This window comes from Podarcis cretensis (assembly GCF_951804945.1).
Source record: "Podarcis cretensis genome assembly, chromosome: 2".
NCBI lineage: Eukaryota > Metazoa > Chordata > Lepidosauria > Squamata > Lacertidae > Podarcis > Podarcis cretensis.
The window spans coordinates 57,136,091-57,160,246 of record NC_137171.1 but is presented as its reverse complement, the minus strand read 5'-3'; the positions used below and the strand labels follow the sequence as shown (position 1 = coordinate 57,160,246).

The window sequence follows — 24,156 nt, the reverse complement described above, 5'->3', positions numbered from 1 at the left end:
TTCACAATGAAGATGCTAGTAAGCCACAGTGTGTGGGAGCCAGACACAACACAAAGAAGAGAAAAGGCCAAGGCAGGTTTCTTAAACATGGGCTACGTGAGGAAACACGGGCAAAAAAGGGGGTCTTCTGAATACTTCAGTTCAAGCAATGTTGTTTTCAAGGCAAAAAAAGTCAAATGGGAAGATGTGGAGAGAATAACGGCAAGGGAGGGACAGCAAGAGAGCCATGAAACTTATACTTGTGATGGGGACTTTATCGTCTGCATGAGAAGGAAAGCCCTAAAGTAAGGTTACCAGATTTTTTTCAATGAATCCAGGGACACTTTTCTACTAAACTTCCTACTAAACAGATGGATTTTGTCAGGGGACTGATTTGTAAATACGGGGACTGTCCCCGGGAAACAGGGACGTCTGGTAACCTTACCCTAAAGGGCTTAGGACTAGGGTACTTGAAGAGTCATGACCTTGTGCATGTTCCTACCTGGACCCTGATATAAATTCCTGCAGTGGGGAATCTCTGATATAAATTCCTTGTGTGGGTGCCCTGTACAATTTAGAACCCTCAAAGACACGGGGTTCTTGACTGCACAAGGAGCTCATCCCAAGATGATAGACTATCCACTTTAGAAGTTATCCCACCACTTCATGGAGGCTATGCGTACAGCAGTGAGGGAATGGAGTTAAAGTGCTGGTCTCCACCATCCCTCATCACGCCAGCAATTATAGCTTCTGAATGGGGTTAATGATTGCATAGATACCAGAAGGTATTCTACAGCTGCTATCAATTCTTGTTCCAGTAGTAAGCCCATCTGATTTAAATGGGAAGTGTGCAAAGCTGTGTTACACTCTATATATGCATTCTTATTGAAGTCCCATTCAAATCCCTTAAATTTATGTCTTAAAACTCTAATGTCACACAGCTGCTTGCAGGACATCTGGGTTTCCACCACGTGCACAAGCCTTCCCTTTTCAGCCAGCGCTGTCTCTGCCAACTTTGTACAATAAAAGTTTACTCATACACATGAAAAACAAAATCATGATCATTAGTTCAAGGTACTTTTTAAATTGACCTTTCTCTCAATAATGTACACGAGCCTATTGTAATTCATTGTGAACCTGTGTGACGTCTCATCCAGATTTCTAATATCCCGGCCTCAACAATCACAACTATTCATGAGCAAAAGATCTGTTTGAAAATACAAGCATTCAGGTAAGCCAAAACACACATTGGCCAATAAATCTTTTATGTTCCACTTCCCTGATGCATGCAGCCCATTTTCAACCAAAAAAAAATCTCCCTGAGGCATAAGAATTGCAACACAAAGGTTTAAAAATGAAGGCTTTGGAAGATGACTGTTGGGCCATTGTCCTGAAAGAAGACTTTAAGAATCATAGAATCCTAGAGTTGAAAGTCCACTTCATCACAGGACACAGCGGGGATTTGGGTGGGGTGGGAGGCAGCCAAATGAAACCCCAGCCTAAGTGGGCAATGTACCACAATGTTAAGCTTCTGTTGGAACTTCCTCGGTTTGTTCATTAATCACCTAAAACAGGTGGCAGCTCAATGGGATTTGGCTTCCCTTCCTTGTCCGCTATATATCAAATGTATGCAATGGCAGATTGAGCAAAATGAAAGGTATGGGTGTTTGTGGTAGCATTAAAAGGAAGGTTAATAGTTGAATGTGTCATCTAGATACATGGAGGCATCATTAAAAGCCTACAGTGCTGACAGAAGCTCAATTACTTGCTGGCCCATTCCAGAAAAGAAATGACTTTAAAGCAGAAGCTGAATTTGTATGGTCTATATTTGTATGGTCTGTTGTCATCTATAGACTACCAACACTGTATCCTTCATGCAACTAAAAATACACAACTAAAAATGGCAGTATCTCTTCTAAAAGAATACAAACTGAAGGTAAGTACAGTGGTACCTCGGGTTACATACGCTTCAGGTCTACATACTCCGCTAACCCAGAAATATTACCTTGCTTCAGGATGAGAACAGAAAACGTGCTCTGGTGGCGCAGCAGCAGCAGGAGGCCCCATTAGCTAAAGTGGTGCTTCAGGTTAAGAACAGTTTCAGGTTAAGAACGGACCTCCAGAACGAATTAAGTATGTAACCAGAGGTTCCACTGTAAGTAGAAACTCAGATACATTGGTCAAGTTCAGCTGTATCAGAAAATAACGTATAAGGAGCCTCAGGCTCTCACTCTCTCTGCTACTCTTTCACATCACAAAGGGGAAAAGAGAGGACCCACTCTTTCACATCACAAAGGGGAAAAGAGAGGACCCAAATAATTACCGCCCAGTCAGTCTGACATCAATACCAGGGAAGATTCTGGAGCAGATCATTAAGCAAACAGTTTGTGAGCACCTAGAAAGGAATACTGTGATCACCAATAGTCAGCATGGATTTCTGAAAAATAAGTCGTGTCAGACTAACCTGATCTCGTTTTTTGACAGAATTACAAGCCTGGTAGATGAAGGGAACGCAGTGGATGTAGCCTACCTTGATTTCAGCAAGGCATTTGACAAGGTGCCCCATGATATTTTTGTAAAGAAGCTGGTAAAATGCGGTCTTGACTATGCTACCACTCAGTGGATTTGTAACTGGCTGACTGACCGAACCCAAAGGGTGCTCATCAATGGTTCCTCTTCATCCTGGAGAAGAGTGACTAGTGGGGTGCCACAGGGTTCTGTCTTGGGCCCGGTCTTATTCAACATCTTTATCAACGACTTGGATGATGGACTCAAGGGCATCCTGATCAAATTTGCAGATGACACCAAACTGGGAGGGGTGGCTAACACCCCAGAGGACAGGATCACACTTCAAAACGACCTTGACAGATTAGAGAACTGGGCCCAAACAAACAAGATGAATTTTAATAGGGAGAAATGTAAAGTATTGCACTTGGGCAAAAAAAAAATGAGAGGCACAAATACAAGATGGGTGACACCTGGCTTGAGAGCAGTACATGTGAAAAGGATCTAGGAGTCTTGGTTGACCACAAACTTGACATGAGCCAATAGTGTGACGCGGTAGCTAAAAAAGCCAATGCAATTCTGGGCTGCATCAATAGGAGTATTGCATCTAGATCAAGGGAAGTAATAGTGCCACTGTATTCTGCTCTGGTCAGACCTCACCTGGAGTACTGTGTCCAGTTCTGGGCACCACAGTTCAAGAAGGACACTGACAAACTGGAACGTGTCCAGAGGAGGGCAACCAAAATGGTCAAAGGCCTGGAAACGATGCCTTATGAGGAACGGCTAAGGGAGCTGGGCATGTTTAGCCTGGAGAAGAGGAGGTTAAAGGGTGATATGATAGCCATGTTCAAATATATAAAAGGATGTCACATAGAGGAGGGAGAAAGGTTGTTTTCTGCTGCTCCAGAGAAGCGGACACGGAGCAATGGTTCCAAACTACAAGAAAAAAGATTCCACCTAAACATTAGGAAGAACTTCCTGACAGTAAGAGCTGTTCGACAGTGGAATTTGCTGCCAAGGAGTGTGGTGGAGTCTCCTTCTTTGGAGGTCTTTAAGCAGAGGCTTGACAACCATATGTCAGGAGTGCTCTGATGGTGTTTCCTGCTTGGCAGGAGGTTGGACTCGATGGCCCTTGTGGTCTCTTCCAACTCTATGATTCTATGATCCACAAGGAGGATGCCAGAAGCTTCCGCTTTCCATTTTAAGCGACACATTGTTCCCTATGACATTGGAACTTAGGATTTGTGATTTGAAAACTGTGGTTAGTTTGAACAAGCCAGAATCAAATTCTATTTTCAGATGCTGGCTTATTCTACAATCACCGTTTACTCAAACCTCAGTTCCCCAAGTTTGGCTGTCACAGGGGACTGCAGTTAGTTCAAAATCTGAAAGAGAAGCCCACCACAGTCTGCTCTCATGGCAGGAAACCATGGTTTCCTATTACATCTGAACCAGGCCTTAGTTTTTCAATTGCTAGATTTTTAAAGGGCTGAAATTTTATATTAAAACATTTAGAGAAAGAGGAACGCAGATTACATATTCTCTCTCTATATATATATAAACAGAAGCCTGGCATCCATGGGTTTGCAATACCTTTTTGCGGAGTGGAGGGAAAACCCACAGCCTGAAAACAGAATGATGCAGAGGACTAACTTTGAGGGTAGAGGAAGCTATGGGCCTCCTTAGCTATCCAAGTTGAAAACTGCCATTTTTAAGCTGTTTCAACTACTCCTTGAGGCAGATCAGATCAGATCAGCACTGCACATTGCATTGACACAATAGCTCTCAATTGTCAGGGCTCCACCCTCCCTGATCAATGTAAGAAAGAACTCTCCAGCTGCCTCCTTGGCTTCAGGAAAGGGAGGAGGCAGTCCTGCTCTGCAAACAGCTTACTAGGCAGCACCATATCCTGATTCAAGACATGTTACAGCAGAACCACAGAAAGCTGCATGAAAACTGATAAGGAAACCATAGCATAAAAATGAAAAGATGCCAACCCCCTAAGGTTCACTGCATTATTTCAGTGCCCAAGAAATAACAGCTTCATTTGAGAAATGTATCTCTTGTGAGCCAAGACTACTTACTGATGATGCTTAGGAAATGCATTATCATCAGTATTTAACAATAAAATGTCACAGGCAACAGCATTTGAATTTATGGTAAGGTCTGCACACACCACAGGGTTCCCCCCATGCCCCCTAAATCTGCTTTGGAGGGCTGAAGAAAACCCCAGAACAGGTTTAGGGGGGACACAGGGTGAGGATAGGGAGGGAAATCTCATTGATCATGTGCAGACCTTGTTCCATGCATGCATACCCCACTTAGTATTATGCTGTATTCCACCCAATGAATTTGAGATGGGTGGCTTAAGATATTCACTACCTGCAGGTAAAATTATTTGGAGCTTGAAAGTACATATAGGTAAAGGGACCCCTGACCAATAGGTCCAGTCGTGGCCGACTCTGGGGTTGCAGTGCTCATCTCACTTTATTGGTCGAGGGAGCCGGCGTACAGCTTCCAGGTCATGTGGCCAGCATGACTAAGCCGCTTCTGGTGAACCAGAGCAGTGCACAGAAATGTTGTTTACCTTCCTGCTGGAGTGGTACCTATTTATCTACCTGCACTTTGACGTGCTTCCGAACTGCTAGGTTGGCAGGAGCAGGGACCGAGCAATGGGAGCTCACCCCATCACGGGGATTTGAACCGCTGACCTTCTGAACGGCAAGTCCTAGTCTCTGTGGTTTAACCCACAGCGCCCCCTGCAAGTACATATATCCTTATGTAAAATGATCCCTTCTATGCAATAGTATTACTTCCTCTATTAATTCATGTATTTTGACATGTTCTCTGTATAGCTCCAGCATGTTGCTGTCATTAAATGACGGTCAGGGCAAACCCTGTCATGCAGCAGGTGAGGGGAGGATAAATAAAGGGGAAGGAATGATGTACCACATGTGGTGGGCTTGTGACAAAATTTTAAAAAATGGAATACTGTCTATGACAAATTTTAAAAATGTTCAGACAAACATTTGAGAAGAAATCTGAAGCCTTTCTTCTGGACATTATGACAATTGATATTTCAAATGATAAAAAAGAGTGTTCCTATATGCTACAACAGCAGCAAGAATGTTAATGTCTGGAAATTGGAAGTGGGATAAGGCACCAACAAAGGAAGAATGGCAAACTAAATTGTATATTTGGAATGAACAAAAATGACAGAGGCAATTAGGAACCAACCAAACCCAAAATTTAAAAAGGAGTAGGAAAGTGTAAAAGATTATATGGGAAAACACTGTTCCCAAATTAAAGAACAGATTGATAAGATATATTGTGTAAGAGAAGGGTAATAAGGAAATACAACACAGCTGGAAAAGAGAAGGAAGAAATAGGAAGCTGCATTGAGGTGGTGGGAAGTCACTTGTGAAGAAATATTGTTATTGTTTGGTTTATATATGTCCAATATATGTTAAAGAATGAATGGAATATGTACATGAATAATAATTTTAAAACTCAATAAAAAGCATTTAAAAATAAATAAATACAGAAATTACTGGTAGTCAAAGTAGCAAAGCAAAATTCGTAATCATGAAATAAAGTATACTAATCACAATTAATAAAATAATCTTGTACAGTAATGATTTTTCATTTTAATTTGTTTTGCTACAAGGTCCAAAGACATAACCATTAAAACAAATCCACACTTCCCAAACCAATACACAAACTGAAAATCAGGTCTCCTTCAAATGCATACTTCTTTGCAATGCATTTCTCCTTGCAAAGAGTACATACAAATTGGTGTATCTTAGCAAAAACATATGTGCCAGGCATAATTGCACACACACAATGTGTATATTAGGAGAAATGATCACCAAAGTGTGTATGAATTTTCCTGGGGTCTTTTTAAAAAATGGACTGATTCATCTATCCCCATTGAGAGCTAAGCTATGGAAATGCAGGGTACTTTATAGGGTCTGATAAAATAAAAGTCATGCAATGGTCACTAAACAGAAGAACTAGTCTTGCTTTTTGAAAACCAGGGATCTGCTTGCAAAGGGGAAGCCCCTTCTGAATGGAATCTTTTGTGTCAGTGGAAATGGAATAGTTGTGCTCCATACATATGCCCATGTAAATTGAGGACATGGTCCAGTCAATATTCAGAACTGGTCCACTATTCACACTGCCAGCACTGTAAGGTAATGCAAGAAGCCCAAAACTATGTAGGAAGAGTCCAGCGGGGGACTCCTGTTCAGGCTAGTAGCAATCCAGTTTCCTGAAGGTTGGTGTTTCCAGAGGAAGGAGTCAATGTGGACTCCTCATGTGTGGTCCAGAGCTCCTCATGCTACCTCATCAGTGCAGGGAGGAGTGGTGCTGGTACTGCTCTCATAACAATGAGTCAATGTGCATACTGAACATCAATCACACTGCTCTCAGTGGGAGAGGTGTAAATTAAAAGAGTAAGGTAAAGGTAAAGGTACCCCTGCCCGTACGGGCCAGTCTTGACAGACTCTGGGGTTGTGTGCCCATCTCACTCAAGAGGCCGAGGGCCAGCGCTGTCCGGAGACACTTCCGGGTCACGTGGCCAGCGTGACATCGCTGCTCTGGCGAGCCAGAGCCGCACACGGAAACGCCGTTTACCTTCCCGCTGGTAAGCGGTCCCTATTTATCTACTTGCACCAGGGGGTGCTTTCGAACTGCTAGGTTGGCAGGCGCTGGGACCGAGCAGCGGGAGCGCACCCCGCCGCGGGGATTCGAACCGCTGACCTTTTGATCGGCAAGCCCTAGGCGCTGAGGCTTTTACCCACAGCGCCACCCGCGTCCCTTAAAAGAGTAACAGGGTAACAGAGTAAAAGCGCCACCCGCGTCCCTTAAAAGAGTAACAGGGTAACAGAGTAAAAGAGTAACCCGCGTCCCTTAAAAGAGTAACAGGACATAAAACAGCAAAACTGTGGCTGGACTGATCTCTTTTTAGCATTCCCAGAGAAATCAATATTTAATCAATAAATGGATTCGGTATGAAGGTAAGTGAATTCATTTCAAAGGCTGGTTTGGAAGATAAAGAGTGCTCACTGCTCAGAAACACACTTGAGATACACATCTCAACAACGCCAATCTTTTAGTTGCCCCGAACAGGGGGGAGAGAATAGCGTGTGTTAAGAGCAACCAAATCCATATCAAGAGATCTTGGGAACACACCCAAAACGGCTGAGGTTGCTTCCTGTTTTTGACAGACCAAACTCTGCACACTCTTCCTAACTTGCACTGATCATACATGTAAATCCAGTGTAATCCAGATCAAATTAGTGGCTCCTTCCTTGAGTTACTTGCACACGTTCAGCTACAATGCAGCAAGAGGAGAACGGTCTTACGTAATTACAAAACCATTCTGCCAGTTCTTTCCTGCCCCCCTCCCCCTTAAAAACTTCTCCGGAAGCAGCATTAAAAAAACAAAATCAAAACCTGGACCCAAACAAAAGGGTAAGGAAATGGACGTTCAGCTTCCAAGTCATGCAGGTCAAGTTATTCCAGCAGGAAGGAACATGCTGCTGCTCCCACTAACAGAGTGACTTTACAAGAGCTAAATAATTTCCAACAATAAAAACTGAATCATTCCCATAACAGCAAACCAAATGAGGCACAAGGAAATAATTTTCCTCAGAGCATTATCTAGTTCTGGGAACTCTCCCCAAGCCAGATCCCTCACTGGCCCAGCCTTGCACCCGAGTGCTTTTGCCTGGATGGAATGTGTCCTTGAGATCTGATAATGCCTCTTGCTTGTTTGGACGGACAATGGAAAGGGGTGCGTGAAGAGCTACTGCTGGTAGCTTAACAACCTCACCTGTGGCATGTTTATTCAGAAGTAAGACCCACTCAGAACCCCCAAGTAAGTGTACAAAGGACTGCAGTCAAAAGCATTTCAACTCCCCACAGACTAAGATTATTTGCTCCAAAGTCAAGAAAGAACATAAAATAAACTCCAGCATGTACAGGTTCCTCATAGCCCTGCTATGAGTTGTGTTAGCATGTTCATTTTCAGCTTCTATTGTGCACCTTTTTTGTGTGTGGGGGTGTGTGTCCATGAAACCGCAATACACTTGTATTGATGGAGCACCTGGCTTCCCCCCTGCCCCCCCCCCAGTCAAAGCTAACAAGTAGTACTATACCTGTACTACGGCAAAGTGCTAAATACTAAATGCCAAAGAAAACAAGAAAATACCGTATTTTTTGCTCTATAAGGCACACTTTCCCCCTCCTAAAAAGTAAGAGGAAATATGTGTGCATCTTATGGAGCGAATGCAGGCTCCATGGCTTCAGCGAAAGCAACACGAAGCCTCTGGAGCTCAGCGGGAGCTCCTGTTGCGCTCCGGAGGCTTTGCGTTGCTTTCGCTGAAGCCAGGAGAGCAAGAGGGGTTGGTGCACACCGATCCCTCTTGCTCTCCTGGCTTTGCTTCGCTGGAGAGGCACTGCGCAGCTTTCCCTCTCTGCGCAGCCTCCCTTCAGCGAAGCGGGAGGAGAAATGGAAGGGGCTCCGCTTCTCCTGCCGCTTTGCTGAAGGGGCCCTGCGCAGAGGGGGAGAGAATATTTTTTGTCTTGTTCTTCTCCTCTAAAACTAGGTGCGTCTTATGGTCGGGTGCATCTTATAGAGCGAAAAATGTGGTAAGTTGAAGAAATGCTCTATCTCTCCACTCCCCCATCAAAGATTAACTGGACTGGCAGTACTTCAACACTGATGGGGGAGCATCTTCCTTCAGTACACCTGAGATAATCAAGCTACCTTAGGGGGCTTCTGGCAGGCTGGTTGGGCACATACTGAAGTTCCCACCTTCAGCACCTGTAACCAGATGCAACCACCTCACTCTGCCCAATAGTAGGTCTGGCTACAGCAAGAAGAAAAGCACCCTGATTTCTAGGCAAAGGCATGAAGTAGATTTATTCCGTTAAGCAAATACTGAAATAGTGTCTGTGCTGGGGAAACGGTTGCATCAATGCCTTAGCTTACAAGTGCCACTATGACTGTTCGCAATGTCCTAGGAGTCTAAAAGGGGAACCCAAATGATTTGCTGCTTTGGCTCAGCCTCTTCTGAAAGAGCTTTATACCCCAAAGAGGAAGGAGACTGAACTAAAGAGCTGTGCGATGCAGGCAGACTGCACTGCAAGCAGCCCAAATGTGTCAGATGTCACAGTCCAATCTTAGTAAACCACACAGGCAGACAAGGAAGTGATAACACAGACGACATGGCAGAGTGTCACACGTCGGCGAAAGAACAACTCATGACCACTGTGATGAACTCAGGCCCTGAGACCTGGCTGGAAAAGCAGGATGGTGATGATAGTGAGAGTCAGAGAACCCAGCCACAGTCAGAAATATGAAATGAGTCAGTTTCACTTTTTCCCCTCCCCTGAGGCAGAAGAAAAAGGTTAAACCCCTTGCTTTGGACACAACTTCTAATTCCTTTTGTGAAATGCTGGAAGTGGTTCTGCTGTGTTGGCTTCCATCGCTGTAGCATTTATTAGAGGTCAGGCATTTTGCTATTGCTCAAAGCGGTGAGACGCTTGAAGGAAATGCACTTCTACGAATTCCCCAAAAGGGGAGACGGGTACAGCTCTTAATGAGGAGCCTGCACTGAGTCACTTCTCTCCTCCTGTACGTCTGTGAAAAGGAGGGGGAGGGGGAAGCAGAAGTCAGAGAAAGGAGCGCAGCCTATTCCCTAGAGAGGAAGAAAGAGCCTTTGGTGACTTTGAGAGATAAGGTGAGCCCCTAGGCAAACTGGTTTGTGAGCGGTTGCACAACCCATTCATAAGCAAGCTTTTCCCCACGTAAGTGTGTGCCTTGGTTAATTGTGATGCTTCAGCTGCTTTATTAATTAATGGATCAGCCTTTAAAGCTTAATGCCACTGAAGCGCAGTTAATCAAAGTATTCCTGAGTTACCTTACTGCCTCATGAACGACTTCTGCACCACTCTCTGGGGACAGGGACAGAGGTCTACCTAGGTGCCCTTGCATCCTTGGCAAGGAGCTCTGAAGCCAGGAGAGCCCATGGACCAGAAACTCAGAAAGTTTGCTTTTACGCTCTGCCAGTGACTTCCTCCAAGGCCATCAGGGTCTGCTGTGCTCTGCTCAGCCTCTCCTCCTCCTCTGTTGGTCTGTCAGTCTGCCTTGCTGCCTCCCTCCTTCCACTTGCCGCTTACCCTTCTGCCTCCTTCCTTCTTTCCTCCCTTTTTCCTCCTCCTGTAACTCTTCCTCACTCTCTTTCTTTCTTCCCTCTGAGCCCTACTGGGCATTCTGCTCACACTTCTAATAGCGCTGTTGGCCAACTGAGACCACCCACCCCATCCCTACTGGCAGGGCTACTGCAACAGCCCACGCCAGCGACCAGATTCCTCCACCAAGGCACCCAGAGAAGCCTGCATACCTTGCCCGGCTGTGCAGCGGTGGAGCAGCCCAGGAAGCGTGTGGACAGTCAGGCTCCTAAACACTCCGAGCCAGAGTGAAGAGGAGGGATTTTTTCGCGCCCTTGGGCCTGCGCCTTTGGCAGGGGCCAACCAAGCCAATCCCTAGGTACATCCCTGGACAAAGGTCCACAATATTCCTGGAGCCCACTCACCCACAGCTGAGATAAAAGTATAGGAAAGGGGCAAGAAGGAACAGAAGACAGGCCACTTCAGAGGCTACCAGGCCTACAGTGCAGTCCCTTTCTTGTCTACTCAGATGAGTGGTCTACTGACTTCAGTGGTGCTTATTCCCAGGTAAACAGGTAAAGAATGGAAGCCTTAATGCCCATATTCCGGGTGAAAGTAGGCTTACAGTGGGGTGGTAGTGGTGGAATCAAAAGCTTAAGAGACCCCTTACTACTTTCCTATCCCTATTTTATGCTTTCTTTTGTTTTCGTCTACTGGAGTTCCAGCCAAGAATCCATAGCCTGGGGCACTGGTGATTTCTGCTGCATCTGAGAAGACTCTATTGAGCAAGGAGGAAAATATATGTTCAGAGGATCCACCCCCCACCTTCTCTCTCTTTCTGAGTCCAAAGGTAGGCTCACTGTCAAAATCACTCCAGAAAGATTTTGAGTTTTGCCTTTCCCCAGCCTCCAGTCTAGAGTAGACGATGGTTTGTTGACATCACAAGACTTCAGTTTCCTCTCCTCCACCTAAGCACTCCCTGAATCTGCTCCTAGTGCCCCTCTCCAGCCCTTGAAAGCGGGGAGGGCAGAGCACTGGAAGGAGAAGGAAATGAAGTTATGTTGCTTGCATGGAGTCTGTTTCACAAGCCGAACTGCAGCACTGGATGCAACTAGTTTAAATAAATAAGGGAAAACCCAGCCCAAAGTAAGCATTTTTCGTCACTTTGGGCACGTGTTCTTCAACTGATTGCAAGTTTTGTCATTTGTTTAAAAAGCCAGAACATACTACCAGACCATCTGAAAATTCTGTTCTATTATAAACCTGGTGTTTACAAAAGCATTTCAGTGTTTGCCATTTTAAAAGGAAGTGTAAGAACATTTTTCGCCTACCTTCAAGAACACAAATTTGGACTTAGCATACTATGAGTTTTTGTGCCCTCAAGGGTGAATCCTGACTTGAAACAGCTGAGAGGATTCAAATAATAAAACAAATTACTCCATCAAGTAAAGAAAAATGGGGGAAGGGAGCATTGATGAAGGACATGCTTAGAACAACTATAAAACTGGCTCGTGAGCATACCCAGGAAGCAATCTAAACACTTTTAGAAAAATGCATTGAGACATAACATCTCAGGTAGTTGCTTCAAGGGAACACTGTGCAGCGACCAAAAAACTCTTAATCAAGTAATGAACCCACATGCGAGTCAATGAAGTCAGCTGAGTTCCCGCTTACTAGCCATGCATGAACGACCCCAATCCGCATGCAACACTAAGCCAAACTGTGGCTTAGCACAAAGCAGCAAATTTGCAGATTCTCAGAGCAAAGATTTCAGCTGTAAATTTGCCTAAAAATACATTTTAATGCAAAGTTTCCCCTACTATGCTACGTGTTTAAACGTTGCTGTCACTAATATATGCATTTTGAAGTGCACACTAGCGTATGCATTCTTGAACACATTATTTGGTTGGGAATTGCACTGCAAAATTTGGAGAAGTGCAGATTTTGAAGGAGGTTTTTGTCCATTGTTTCAGGAAGTGCAAATTACTTATTTTCCTACCTGGGGCTAAGTCATGGTTTGGTGTTAGCTCTGAACCTGGGCTTTGTGGGTTTGTAAGTTTAGCTACAAAACTAAAACAAAACCTTGAGGCTTTAACAATGGCTTTGCTTCTGAGTAAACTTGCATAGGATTGCTCTATAAATTTCATAAGCAACAGTTCTGATGACAGGGGAAGGGAAGTAAAAATATGTACTGGAGAGAATAACAAGATACCCAGTATCCTTTTTTACCTAAAGGAAAGGCCTCCAATAATAATTTTGATTGTCCTCTTTTGTTAATAACCTACCCAATCCAAATGCCAACAGCCACTCCAAGCCACCTTGAGTTTATGCAATGCATGGCTATTTTTCTTAAGAAAAATGATCTTTCCAAATAAAGGAGCCACCTTAACATCTGGATATTTACTGCAATTTATGTCTTGCTGTTCCTTCTTCATCTGGAAGAATGAGAAAAGCAAGCAAGGACTTGGCTGGAATACTCACTTCTACTTGGTGAATGATTTAATATCCTTGTTCTTAAAAATGTTACACAACAACAATCTAATATTGATTAGGGATTTACAGGATGCTAAGCATTGCACCAAACGCAAAAACGTAAGAAATGCCCTGTTGGCTCATCCACTTACAACGTTTACTCACTACATTTCTATCCTGCCTTTCCTCCAAGAAGCTTAAGGCAGCATACAGAGTTTCCTTCACCCATCCTCCATTTTATCCTCACAACAAACCTGCTAAGTTAAAAAATGGTGAGTGGCCCAAGGTCATCCGAGGAGTTTCATGGCTAAGCGAGATTCTGAATGTAGATCCGCCCCCGAGATCCAACGCTCTAACCCCCACACCACACTGCTGCTTTCCCTACATTGCTTGACAGTGCTGAAGTTGGTTACTACTAGTTCTCAGTTGTTTATTTGTATGACATTTTAAATCAGAATTCAAGCAAAACATCTTTTTAAAAAGAACAGAGGTTTGTAAGTATCTACACGGTATCATGTATCTCCATGAATGGAGGACTGTCCCTTTCACAATAATTTCCCCCAATGTGCTCAACACTCAAAATGCACAACACAGACTTCAGCAAGAAATAAGGAACTGGAGGTATGCACCTCCAAGATGGATTTGAGACACCCCAAATGATACACACACACCTCCTGGAGACTTCTTCTACAACATGGATGTCTGTCTCAACACTTTCTTTGGGTGCAAGATGCTGTCAAAAGCATGTCCCGCACTGACAGAATACTTTGGCCCACCACAGATGACATCCCCACGCAGAATTGTGCCAGGTCCAGTGCTTTCTTTGGGTGAAATAAATACACTGCTGAGGATATGCGACCACACCAATAACCACCAAATAGCTAGTTACAGGTAGGTAGCCGTGTTGGTCTGCCATAGTCAAAACAAAATAAAAGAAAAAAAATTCCTTCCAGTAGCACCTTAAAGACCAACTAAGTTAGTTCTAGGTATGAGCTTTCGTGTGTATGCACACTTCTTCAGATACCTGTGCATCTGAAGAAGTGTGCATGCACACGAAAGCTCATACCTAGAACTAACTTAGTTGGTCTTTAAGGTGCTACTGGAAGGAATTTTTTTTCTTTTATTTTGTTTTCACCAAATAGCTAGAAAAGAATATAGGAACTAGTCCCATATTCTGATTTCAATGGTGAGGACAAGAAACTCATGCCCTCTTGCCTTTCTTCAGCAACTGGTACCAAGGACTATGCTGCCTCTGAAATGTTAGCTGCCACAGCCAAGTAACTATCGACTGACCTATTCTCCATGACGTGCTACCTAACTAATATAACTGTGCTGTATCTATGGGTAGAAAACAAACCTTTAATAACTTAATGCAGATAGAAAGTCTTACATAGGCCCTCAAGTCCATCCCTACTTATGTATGTTTTGGTATCGGTTGTAACCAAATAAAAATGTCAACCCCTTATTTAATGAGGAGACTAAAATAAAGCGCACAATGTTTATGGCAGGATATGTCTTCAGCAGATGTAACCGATGGCTTGGATCCAAGCTTTGCTCCTTCCAGCATAAGTGGGGAAGGTGACTTTTGTTGATTCCCCCTTCCCTTTACAGATCCTTGCATGCTCAGAAAAAATGTGAAGACATGAGGACCCTCCAGAACAGGATGGGAAATGGCATGGAGGGACGAGAAAATCAGCAAAAGTCACCTCCCCCACTTTACACCTGCAAGATCCTTCTACTGGACCAAGAGCCTTCCATGGACAGGAGTCTTTCCATTTGCAGAAGATGAAGTCTGGATTCAACCCAATGTATATTTCCAACGACCTGCATACAATTCCTAATGCAGAAGATCCAAACATTCTCCGATGGTGATAGACATATGCCTCTAAATAAGTGACAATATTGTCATCCAAAAGACCACCTCACCCTGTTAATACGGCCACCTCTGAAATATCTACAACTGTGAAAAGTACATAGCCTATTAAGTACATGAAAAGCTTTTGATGCTTAGCTAGCATTTCACCATAGCTAAATGGCTTTGCATGCTTTGCGAAGTACTGTCCTGAAAATACTTTATAAATACAGTAGAAAAGGTGAGAACCAAATGGGAGAGCAGAAACCACAGAATACATGATCAAGCCATGAAAGGAATACATAGGATGTTAAAAGCTGCGCTTGCTTCTTATTTGTGGAAATATTTATTTCAAAGTATATGTTCTTAAAAATGTATCTTCTTAAACACTGACTTTAACATGTCAACCTCCAAAACAATTTCCATTGACTTCTGCATGTTTATTCACACGTCATTAAGGAATTCCCATTTGCATACTGATATTCTAATAAAACGGCGCACTAGAAGTAGCCAGATAGATACAGTATTAGGCTTGCTTATAAAACACCTTTGAGTAGATGCAGCTAGGATTGACTGTTTGGGCTAATTTAGGTGTTCTTGAAGACTAGGTGGCACAGTAGAGTATTACCAGGTGATATCAACGCCCAGTGCCAACAAACAGTAACACGGTCGTGTATAAAATTAAACAAAGCTGGTAAGTGGTTCCACAAAGAAGCCTTTGGGCAATCTATTTTATGTTTTGAAATACAGTTTAAATGAACAAAATGGTTAGACAATGAAAATAATTCAAGTGGCGAATGTCAAATAGAAATTTTGTGGGAATAGTGAAATCTTCGTCAAAGTGAAGTCAGTGGCAACACCTAGCAGCCTCTACAAGACTGCAGTATTGTCTGTTATGTAATTTAAGCAAATGATTTCCACTCACATCAGCCTTCTAGTACTAAATTCAAAGTTGGTAAGTAACTTTCTTTTCCAGCAGCAGTGGAACTGGGCTGATAGAAGACTCAACACCAACAGCATACTATTCCTCATCTGTGCAAGTCATGTGCAGCCCAGTTCCCTATTTCATTACTCAGAAATAAGTCCCACACTGAATTCCGTGAGGTTTTCCCACATAAGGGTGCATAGGTTTGCATCCTAAGGCCTGGAAGTCACTCCTGCAGAACTCAGTAGAACCCAGGTCCAAGAAATATGCACAGGACATTCTGAAACTATTTTGGCTGAGTACACAATGGAAAGGCTTCTAAGTAATATTCTGATCTCAGTGCTTAAATATTGGTGCCAACAGTAATTCAATTTCTGACTATTGCTGTGACCCCAATATAAGCAGCATATCTCTAGGATTGTGCTGGACCATCAACAGGCCAAAGGATAAGAAAGAATATCATAAGCCCAAAGAGTTTGTCTCTTGCACAGTCACAGAGCTGAAATGTACGTTTTGTTTCTATTATTATTACTAAGGGAAACGGAGAGGCAAAAGGAACTTTCCGAGAGGCACAAAGGGCTTTCACAGAACCATCCTTGGCTTGCAGCCTGTTTATTCAGTACCCTCGCCCAGCCAGGCAGGGTTCTGTTATGGCAAGATCAAGCAGATTTCTCTGGTAACCCTACACTACACTGGCAGCCAGACAGTTCGCGTTTTCTGTCCCTCCTTAAGATTTAAGGTGGCTCTTGCCAGGCAGTCAAGCGTCGTCGCTTCCACTTTCAAGACAGTCGAGTGTGTGCATATGGCATATTATATATTTTTAATTTAATTGTCTATTTAGTGCTTCGAAGTTGAAGAAAGGAGGAGGGAACGGACCACCAGGAAAGGAGGAGGAAGAGAGAGCCGTTCTTCTTCTTTTCTTTCCTCAACAGAACCCAAATGAAGAGCTTGAGGAGCAGCAGGGGGAAGTGGCTCCCTTTTTGAGGGGAGTCGTTTCTCTTTTTGCAAGAAAGTGATTGGGGGGGGGGATACTCGGCTCTGCACGCACGTGACGGCCACGATCCTCCGAGGGCGAAAGAGGCACGAGTAGGAGGAAGAGGAGGGAGAGGGAGCTCCTCAAAAAGTAGAAACAACGTTGCGCGAAGTTTTGGCGCATGGCGAAGACACACATCCGTGTGATTTCCGCCTGGGAGGCAGATCGGCTGTGTGGCCGCCAAGGCAAGACGGTGCCAGGAAAACTCCCCGCCCGCCCCTCCGCCTCCTCCTGGGGGGAAAAGGGGGGAGGCTGGGAGAGAAGGAGAGTCTGATCTGTCAAGTTAGGGATGGGGAAGAGAAGAATCGGCGGCGTGGCTCGGATGGTAGGCGAAGAGGGCGACTCCGCAAAGAGCAGCAAGGAAGCCAAGCAGTGCCCCCAAGCCAGAGAGGGGATGGGGATCAGCCCCGCCGCGATCCGACCCCGGAACCAAGCCCCTGCTCCACCCGCCCCCTGCCTGCCCCCTTACCTGAAGACGCACTCTTCCCGGGGCTCCTTGCAGGGGGAGACCAAGCCGCTCTTTTTGTTGAAGAGCTTCTGCAACAAGGTGGGTGTGGGCGGCATTTTGGGAGCGCGCCGCTCTCGCCCCGGCGGGGCCAAGCCCGGAGCAGCCAGCGAGCCAGCCAGCCAGCCAGCGATCTCCCCCCTCCCCGCGCGCGAGCTGCGACGGCCGGCTAGTTCCGCGAACCCGACTCCATTCGGTGTGACAGTCATATGACAAAAATTAATCACTTGGAGCAGCCGCGGCGGGAGGGGGAGGCGGGCGGGCGGGCGGGGTTTCGCGCGGGCTTCCCGGCAGCCGATTGGCCGCGCGGCCCGGCCCGGCCCAGCCCACGTGGGGAACACGGCGATCCCTGCTTGGCTTTGGTGGAGCGGCGGCGCTTGGGGATGTTTTGGTGCAAGAAAGGAGAGGGAAGGGAAAGGGAGGAAAGTGGGAGGCGCTCGGCCTGGGCTCTCCCGCCAACTTCGCCTCCGATCCGCTGAGTTTTAGCTTACTGAGCACGAAACAGGCCGCATTCTAAGACGGAGACGGGAATGGGGACGCCCGAGTGCTCCTTGCGCTTTGGATGGGATGGCTTTGTGGAGTTTTGTCTGGTTTTCCTCCCCACACCCCGACTGGAATTCCACGACCCTGGAGGATGTGGAACTCCTGAGCCGCTCTGGAGATGTTTTAAGGATCTGCACACCCCCCGAAACCCAACAAGGGTCAATAACAGGGATGCAAGAAGGCAAAAAAATAAAAGCTTGCCCCATTTGTATTTTGTCACGATCGCAGTTAAACTCTTGACTTATTAGCGCCCCCCCCCCCGTGTTTTTGCTTTGGTTCTGCTTCCCCAGAATTAGAATAAAATTGTAGAATTGGAAGGGACCATGAGGATCACCTGGTCCAGAGCTTTCCAAACTTTTCATGTTGGTGACACACTTTTTAGACATGCAACATTTCAGTTTTACAATCAAAACTAACCCCTTAACAGCCCCAGGAACAGCGCAGGAACAGTCACGTGACACACAGTACACACTGCAGCCCACACACTTAACAGGAAAGCTCTGATCTGGTCCAACCCCCAGCAATGCAGAAACAGCAGAACCTGCAACCCTGGATTTATCAGCACCAAAAATTCTGAACTTTTAATTAAGAACATGCGTGGTTCTCGGAGTAATTTAGTAAAGCCCAGTTTAAAACTAAACGAATTTCCATGAACGAGGCTCACCTTGGGACGGCCACGAAGTCTTCCAACTGCAGCAGCCACAATTTCCCCTTTTCTCTGCAATCCCGAGCTGTACAATTAAATTTCATTCAACACACATTTAAAGCACATGATCCCGGCGCAAGGATCTTGCAAACTGTAGTCCCCCCTGACAAAGCTACCTTTCCCTGCACCCCAAGCTACAGTCCCCAATATTATTTTATGTGCTCTAAATGCAGATTATGATTGAAATGTGTGGATCTGCTTAAGTATTCCTACTTGCTCACACATGCACCCCTCAGGTAGTGCCTCACTTAAGCTTCAAGCAGCAGAACATGCAGACTTTTATGTTGCTCCAAGTCCAAGACAGGTCACTGACATAGGGAAGATGAGTGACTAGGCAGCAGCCACAGTGCTGAAGGAAGCAGGGAAAGGGGTTCTTGACAGGTGTTAGTTGTTCCCCCCCATGCATTCTCTGAGCATGTGAAAGGACAACAGTCCATGCCTGTCTAATGGGGCCTGCCCCAGCCAATATCCAGTGTTTATTTGGAAGGGCTGCTCCCCATGTTTAGGAACTCTGGGACAATCAGGGTTCCCAGTCATGTGGCAGGCCCTTTCAGACTAATAACGGGTGTGTATACTGTATTACCATCCTGATCCTCCTTGGTATGTCCAACTAACACATAGAAAACACTACTGAGAGCTTCTACTCAATTGAGCCCAAATAATTGGCATTAGTGTAACTTGTTCTGTATGTAATACCCTGGAGGTATTATACAAAATGATTCTGAAACACACCTGCAAAGGCCCAGATCAGGCTGAAACCTTTTTGAACACTGCTCCCTTAATTTTGTTGCTGAGATCCATCAAAAGACAATGGAGTATGCCTCCAGGGGTGTAGTCAACCGAAGTGACATCCCTGGGCGCAAGAATGGGCAGTGTGCATGGGGGTCCTGGGCTGCCCAGATGACAGGACCGCCTCTCAGCCTCGCTGATGTGGTCCAAAAGAAAGCAGAGTAATACATTTGGCACCAGCTTGGCTGCAGAAGTTTCCAGAAAGAGGCATACAAGGCACCATCCAACCGTCTTAGGAACTCCACTCCGGATTTGTGTAGGGTTACGCCTTAGCCTCTCTTCTCCCAAAGATATACCACAAGGCGGAAGTTTGGAATCAGTTTTCTTTTTCCTAGATGGGCTCCATTTCCAGGTTGAGGAGCTCCATCTGCCCTCACTTGCATGTGCAGAAACCACCTTCTTGACTATTGGTCTCATCCACTCAATCCTCCAGATCCTGTCTTTGCATGCAGGGAAGTCCCTAACTCATCAAGGGCTTGAGACCCATCAGCTACCCTTAAAGTACAGTTGCATGACCAGAACAATCAACCTAGGAAGCTGCCTTATACAGCGTCAGACCTTTGGTCCATCTAGCTCAGTACTGTCCACCCAACTAGCAGCGGTTTTCCAGGATTTCATCCACAGTCTTTTCTGGAAATGTCAGGGGTTGAACCTAGGATCTTTCACTTGCAAGGCAGATGCCCTGGCACTGAGCTACGACCCTTCGCCACGGACTACTTTGCTGATCAGACAGTGCAAATGTACATAGTGACGCATGTGGGCCGTGACAGAGAAATGTAAAAGCAAGCTTAGGTATCTCTTCCTAAGCAGAGCTTCATTCATTACCTTTCATAGGTTTCTGTGAGATTCAGGTTCCTCTCCCCGCTTCCTCTTCCCAGGGCTCAGCAAACTGTAACTATGAAGTGAAAGAAGTCCATTGGCATGCTCTAGAAGTGTTATTACACAAACCTACAGTGCTCTGAATAGAAAGAAGGAAAGCATTCCCCCACTTTCCTTTTTCCTGGTGATGTGAAAGCAGCAGCAGACATCACACATTTGCTAATTCCACTCTCAATTATTTCTACTGCTGCACTTTAAAATGTCATGTCTAGAGGGGCTCCAATTCTGCAAATACTTACCCATGAGCAGCAGGCGCAGCATATAAATCCCATTATATGCCATAAAATGATCGGACATAAAATCTGCACTGCACATTTCCCACAAGTTAGGAATGTGACTCATCTGAGATGATGTCATTAAAATCCTTCAAAGGATTATTTTCAGCCCTTGTTTCTTAAGGAGCAGTTCCACTGACTTTAGGGAATAGCAGCTACTTCTATGAGTACTATGATTGTGTCTTGCAACCTTTAAGTGTCCAATAAGATACTACAGAATAATGTTGTTTCCAGTCCAATTTAACTGGGCAGGGGAAGGGCAGAGTAGAAAAAACACAGCATAGCAAAGATGCCTCGTTATGGCATTTTAATAAATTACAGGACTATGTAGTCAGTAGCTTCATTCATAACGTAATAGGGAAGAAAGGTTTAAAGCACGGACGGCTTAATGCAGATCAGCTGGGAATCCTGATCACACAGCCCAATCCTGCAGAAAGCTAGTTTTGCCAACCCTATATTTGGCACTTTGCCAAGCACAGAACTGGCAGATCACCTTGTGCTGTGGTTCCCACATGCCATGCAAGGTACTTTGATAGGTGGGTGGGATAATCCTCTGTCATTTGTCAGGTGGTCGACAGATGAGTTGTTCCTTGCACCTAAGGTGGCCCATGAGGGTGAGGATAGTAATCTGACCTACCTGGCTAAAAAACCTCTTAGTCAATACAGTGGTACCTCGGGTTAAGTACTTAATTCATTCCGGAGGTTTGTACTTAACCTGAAACTGTTCTTAACCTGAAGCACTACTTTAGCTAATGGGGCCTCCTGCTGCCGCCGCGCCACCGGAGCACGATTTCTGTTCTCAACCTGAAGCAAAGTTCTTAACCTGAAGTACTATTGCTGCGTTAGCGGAGCCTGTAACCTGAAGCGTATGTAACCTGAAGCATATGTAACCCGAGGTACCACTGTACAAGGAATTCATGTTTGCTTTACAGGAATTCAGTAGCAACCCAATCACACACAAATTACATCGACTTTGGCTTTCACCTTTATTATACATGTGAAGCAGAGTGGAGGAGACTCCTCATTCTGGTCATCTCCACATATACCTATCTCATGCTAGATGGTGCCTGTGATTGGCTCCTACCAGCCAACCAAAAGATGCCACTCTGTCTCTCCAGGAGCCCAGTTGGCTTCCACCCACTGGTGGCACAATGCAGGAAGGGTGAGATATCTAGTCTGGCTACTCCATTGAAAAGTCTCATGTTTCTTGCAAGATAGAATTTCTGTTGGTGGTCTTTAATTCAAGACGTCATTCACATACGCAAGTTACTACTTAAGTGCAGTCATCAACTGATAGGACTTGCATAAATCAATTTGATGCTTGTTGACATGTTTATCAAGGAGTAAGTATTAATATTTTCAGCCAGTCTTGGACTAGAGCAGGGGTCTGCAACCTTTAAGACAAAAAGAGCCACTTGGACCCGTTTCCGAAGAAAAAAAAACTGGGAGCTGCAAAACCATTGCATGCGCGCCGCTGCCCTCCGATCTGAAAGCGGGCGGGAAGGTGACGTCGGGACGGTGCGTGACTAACGCACACACTGCCCCCATGCGACGTCACAGCCAGTACAGCGCCCGCCACAGTGGGGAGTGTTGGGGCACACAATGCGCCTCCTCCCCTCGCTAGTATCCGCCCCAGAGCCGCGGCAAAGGTGTAAAAGAGCCACATGCGGCTCCGGAGCCGCGGGTTGCAGACCCCTGGACTAGAGTATGGTTGGAGGGGTCCCCTTCTGTATAAGCAAGGGCTTTTGTTAGGAACAGATTCTGTCTCTCTTCACCTCCACCAGGCTTATATTATGCAAGATGAAGTTTAAACTGACACCCTGAACAGCTACCTCATGCAGATGGTTCCCGGCTGGAATCAGAAACTCGTTGTCATTCAAAGTACGTTGCTGTGTTTGTGTCAACAGCATTGAAGGCCTCCATCAGAGGTGAATCTTCCTAGTGTGGTGACCTTGTCCTGTTTGATGTTTTGGAAAATAGCATCAAGGAAACCGTGCAGAGACTAAGCTCCACAGTCTAAATAAAGTTGTTAAAAAAGTAGCAAACCGTCAATCAGTGAAGATTATCTTCACCTTCTTGATTACTCTTCCAGAAATAATATCTTACCAAATTCATCCTTAGTCAGACAAGAGAAACTCATCCCCCCAGTACTTACTGAGCTTTAAGAATCTGATTCCAAAAAGTGGTTTTCAACAATTATATATACACTAGTGGCACAACTGCAACAAAGTACCACTAAGTAAATGTATGTGGAGTACCCTATAGTTTAGTGACAGGTAGCACACACTGCAGGCCAGCAGCTGCATATTGTAACGTGGAAGCCCCATGCATACAAATATAATCAAGGAGACACTCTTAACAGTTCACATGACGCACGTAAGGCCATAAAAGTACTTTGGCCTAAATTAGCATAACCACATCTTCATAGTAAAATATTAATCAAATCTGGTATTTTCATCAAATGCACCTTTTGAAACAATCTTAAAACACCTTCGCCACTGGCGTTATTTGCACAGGAACATGTAGCATTGTGGATATTTTCTTCAAATGCACAGATAACTTCTAGGCCAGCTTTGTCTTCACGAGGACGTGGAGCAAATGCAATAAATTATTCTTTCAGACTAATTTGGTTAATGCTGCTGTCTCCAAATCCAAGTTCTAGTACACTATCAATAAAGTGTGTGACAAGGTATGATATTCTGAAGACAGAAACTGAGATTGAACAGTTACCTGTAGACAACCATTTCACTATAACCCATACACCATTCTAGAAGAATCGTTCTCCAGATTTTGTTTACATTTTTACCCGCTTGAGACATCAACGCTCATTGTCATTCTAAATATATTTATTTTTGCATGTATCTTAGGTCTTCAAAATAAAGCTAGCTGAAATCTTTCTCCTTACATTCGTAAGGATGTCCACAGAACCTTATGTGATCAGCAGTTTTGACAGGCATCATGGTGCTTTCTAGGCATGAGACTAGTGGAAGTGTGGATGAGCACTAAGAGACAGAGGTTCCATCCTGTGCTGATCTTCATAGGTGCTTCCATATACTTCCCCCTTCTCCCAAGTAGCCTCCTGTGCAGGTAGCTGAGCACTTTGGTGGTAGCTCTGAAGCTTCTGCTAGGCTCCCCATCTTGGCTCCTGTGGTGTTGGGAGACAAGGGGTGGGACACGAAGAGATGGCCTGGAACCCAGTCAGCTGGTATGGTGACCTGGAATAGGGATACAAAAATCTCTTCAGGATCACTGGTGGTGTAGAGATCTGCTGGGGAATTCTGATGTCCCTGTTCCTCCACTGAGGAGACCTCATATTCCAAGGATGGGAAGAGCTGAACAATGGCAAATTCACACACAGTAAACCTTACATCAGCTCTGTATTATCCCCATCTTGAAGAGTAGAATGTTGGATGAAAGAGAGAATGCTGCTAGCTTGAGCTATCGGAAAAAGATTCCCAGCCTCAGTGCCCTTCTGGGAGGACCTAAAAAGTGGTTTCCACCCACTTATGCAACAG

The 24,156-nt window shown here is 45.1% G+C and overlaps 1 protein-coding gene across 3 annotated transcripts in view; it reads right to left on the bottom strand.

Moving 5' to 3' along the window:
• The window catches only part of FNIP1 (folliculin interacting protein 1), a 90,579-nt gene extending 72,933 nt beyond the window's left edge, over positions 1-17,646 (bottom strand). For all 3 annotated transcript variants that reach the window (XR_013836472.1, XM_079968091.1, XM_079968092.1), the window contains exon 1: positions 17,414-17,646. Coding sequence is in view for 2 of the 3 variants with exons in the window: in XM_079968091.1 (XP_079824217.1) it covers positions 17,414-17,508 (95 nt within the window). In the remaining variant the exon portion in view is untranslated. The remainder of the gene's footprint in view (positions 1-17,413) is intronic.
• Between the last annotated feature and the right edge of the window lie 6,510 nt (positions 17,647-24,156).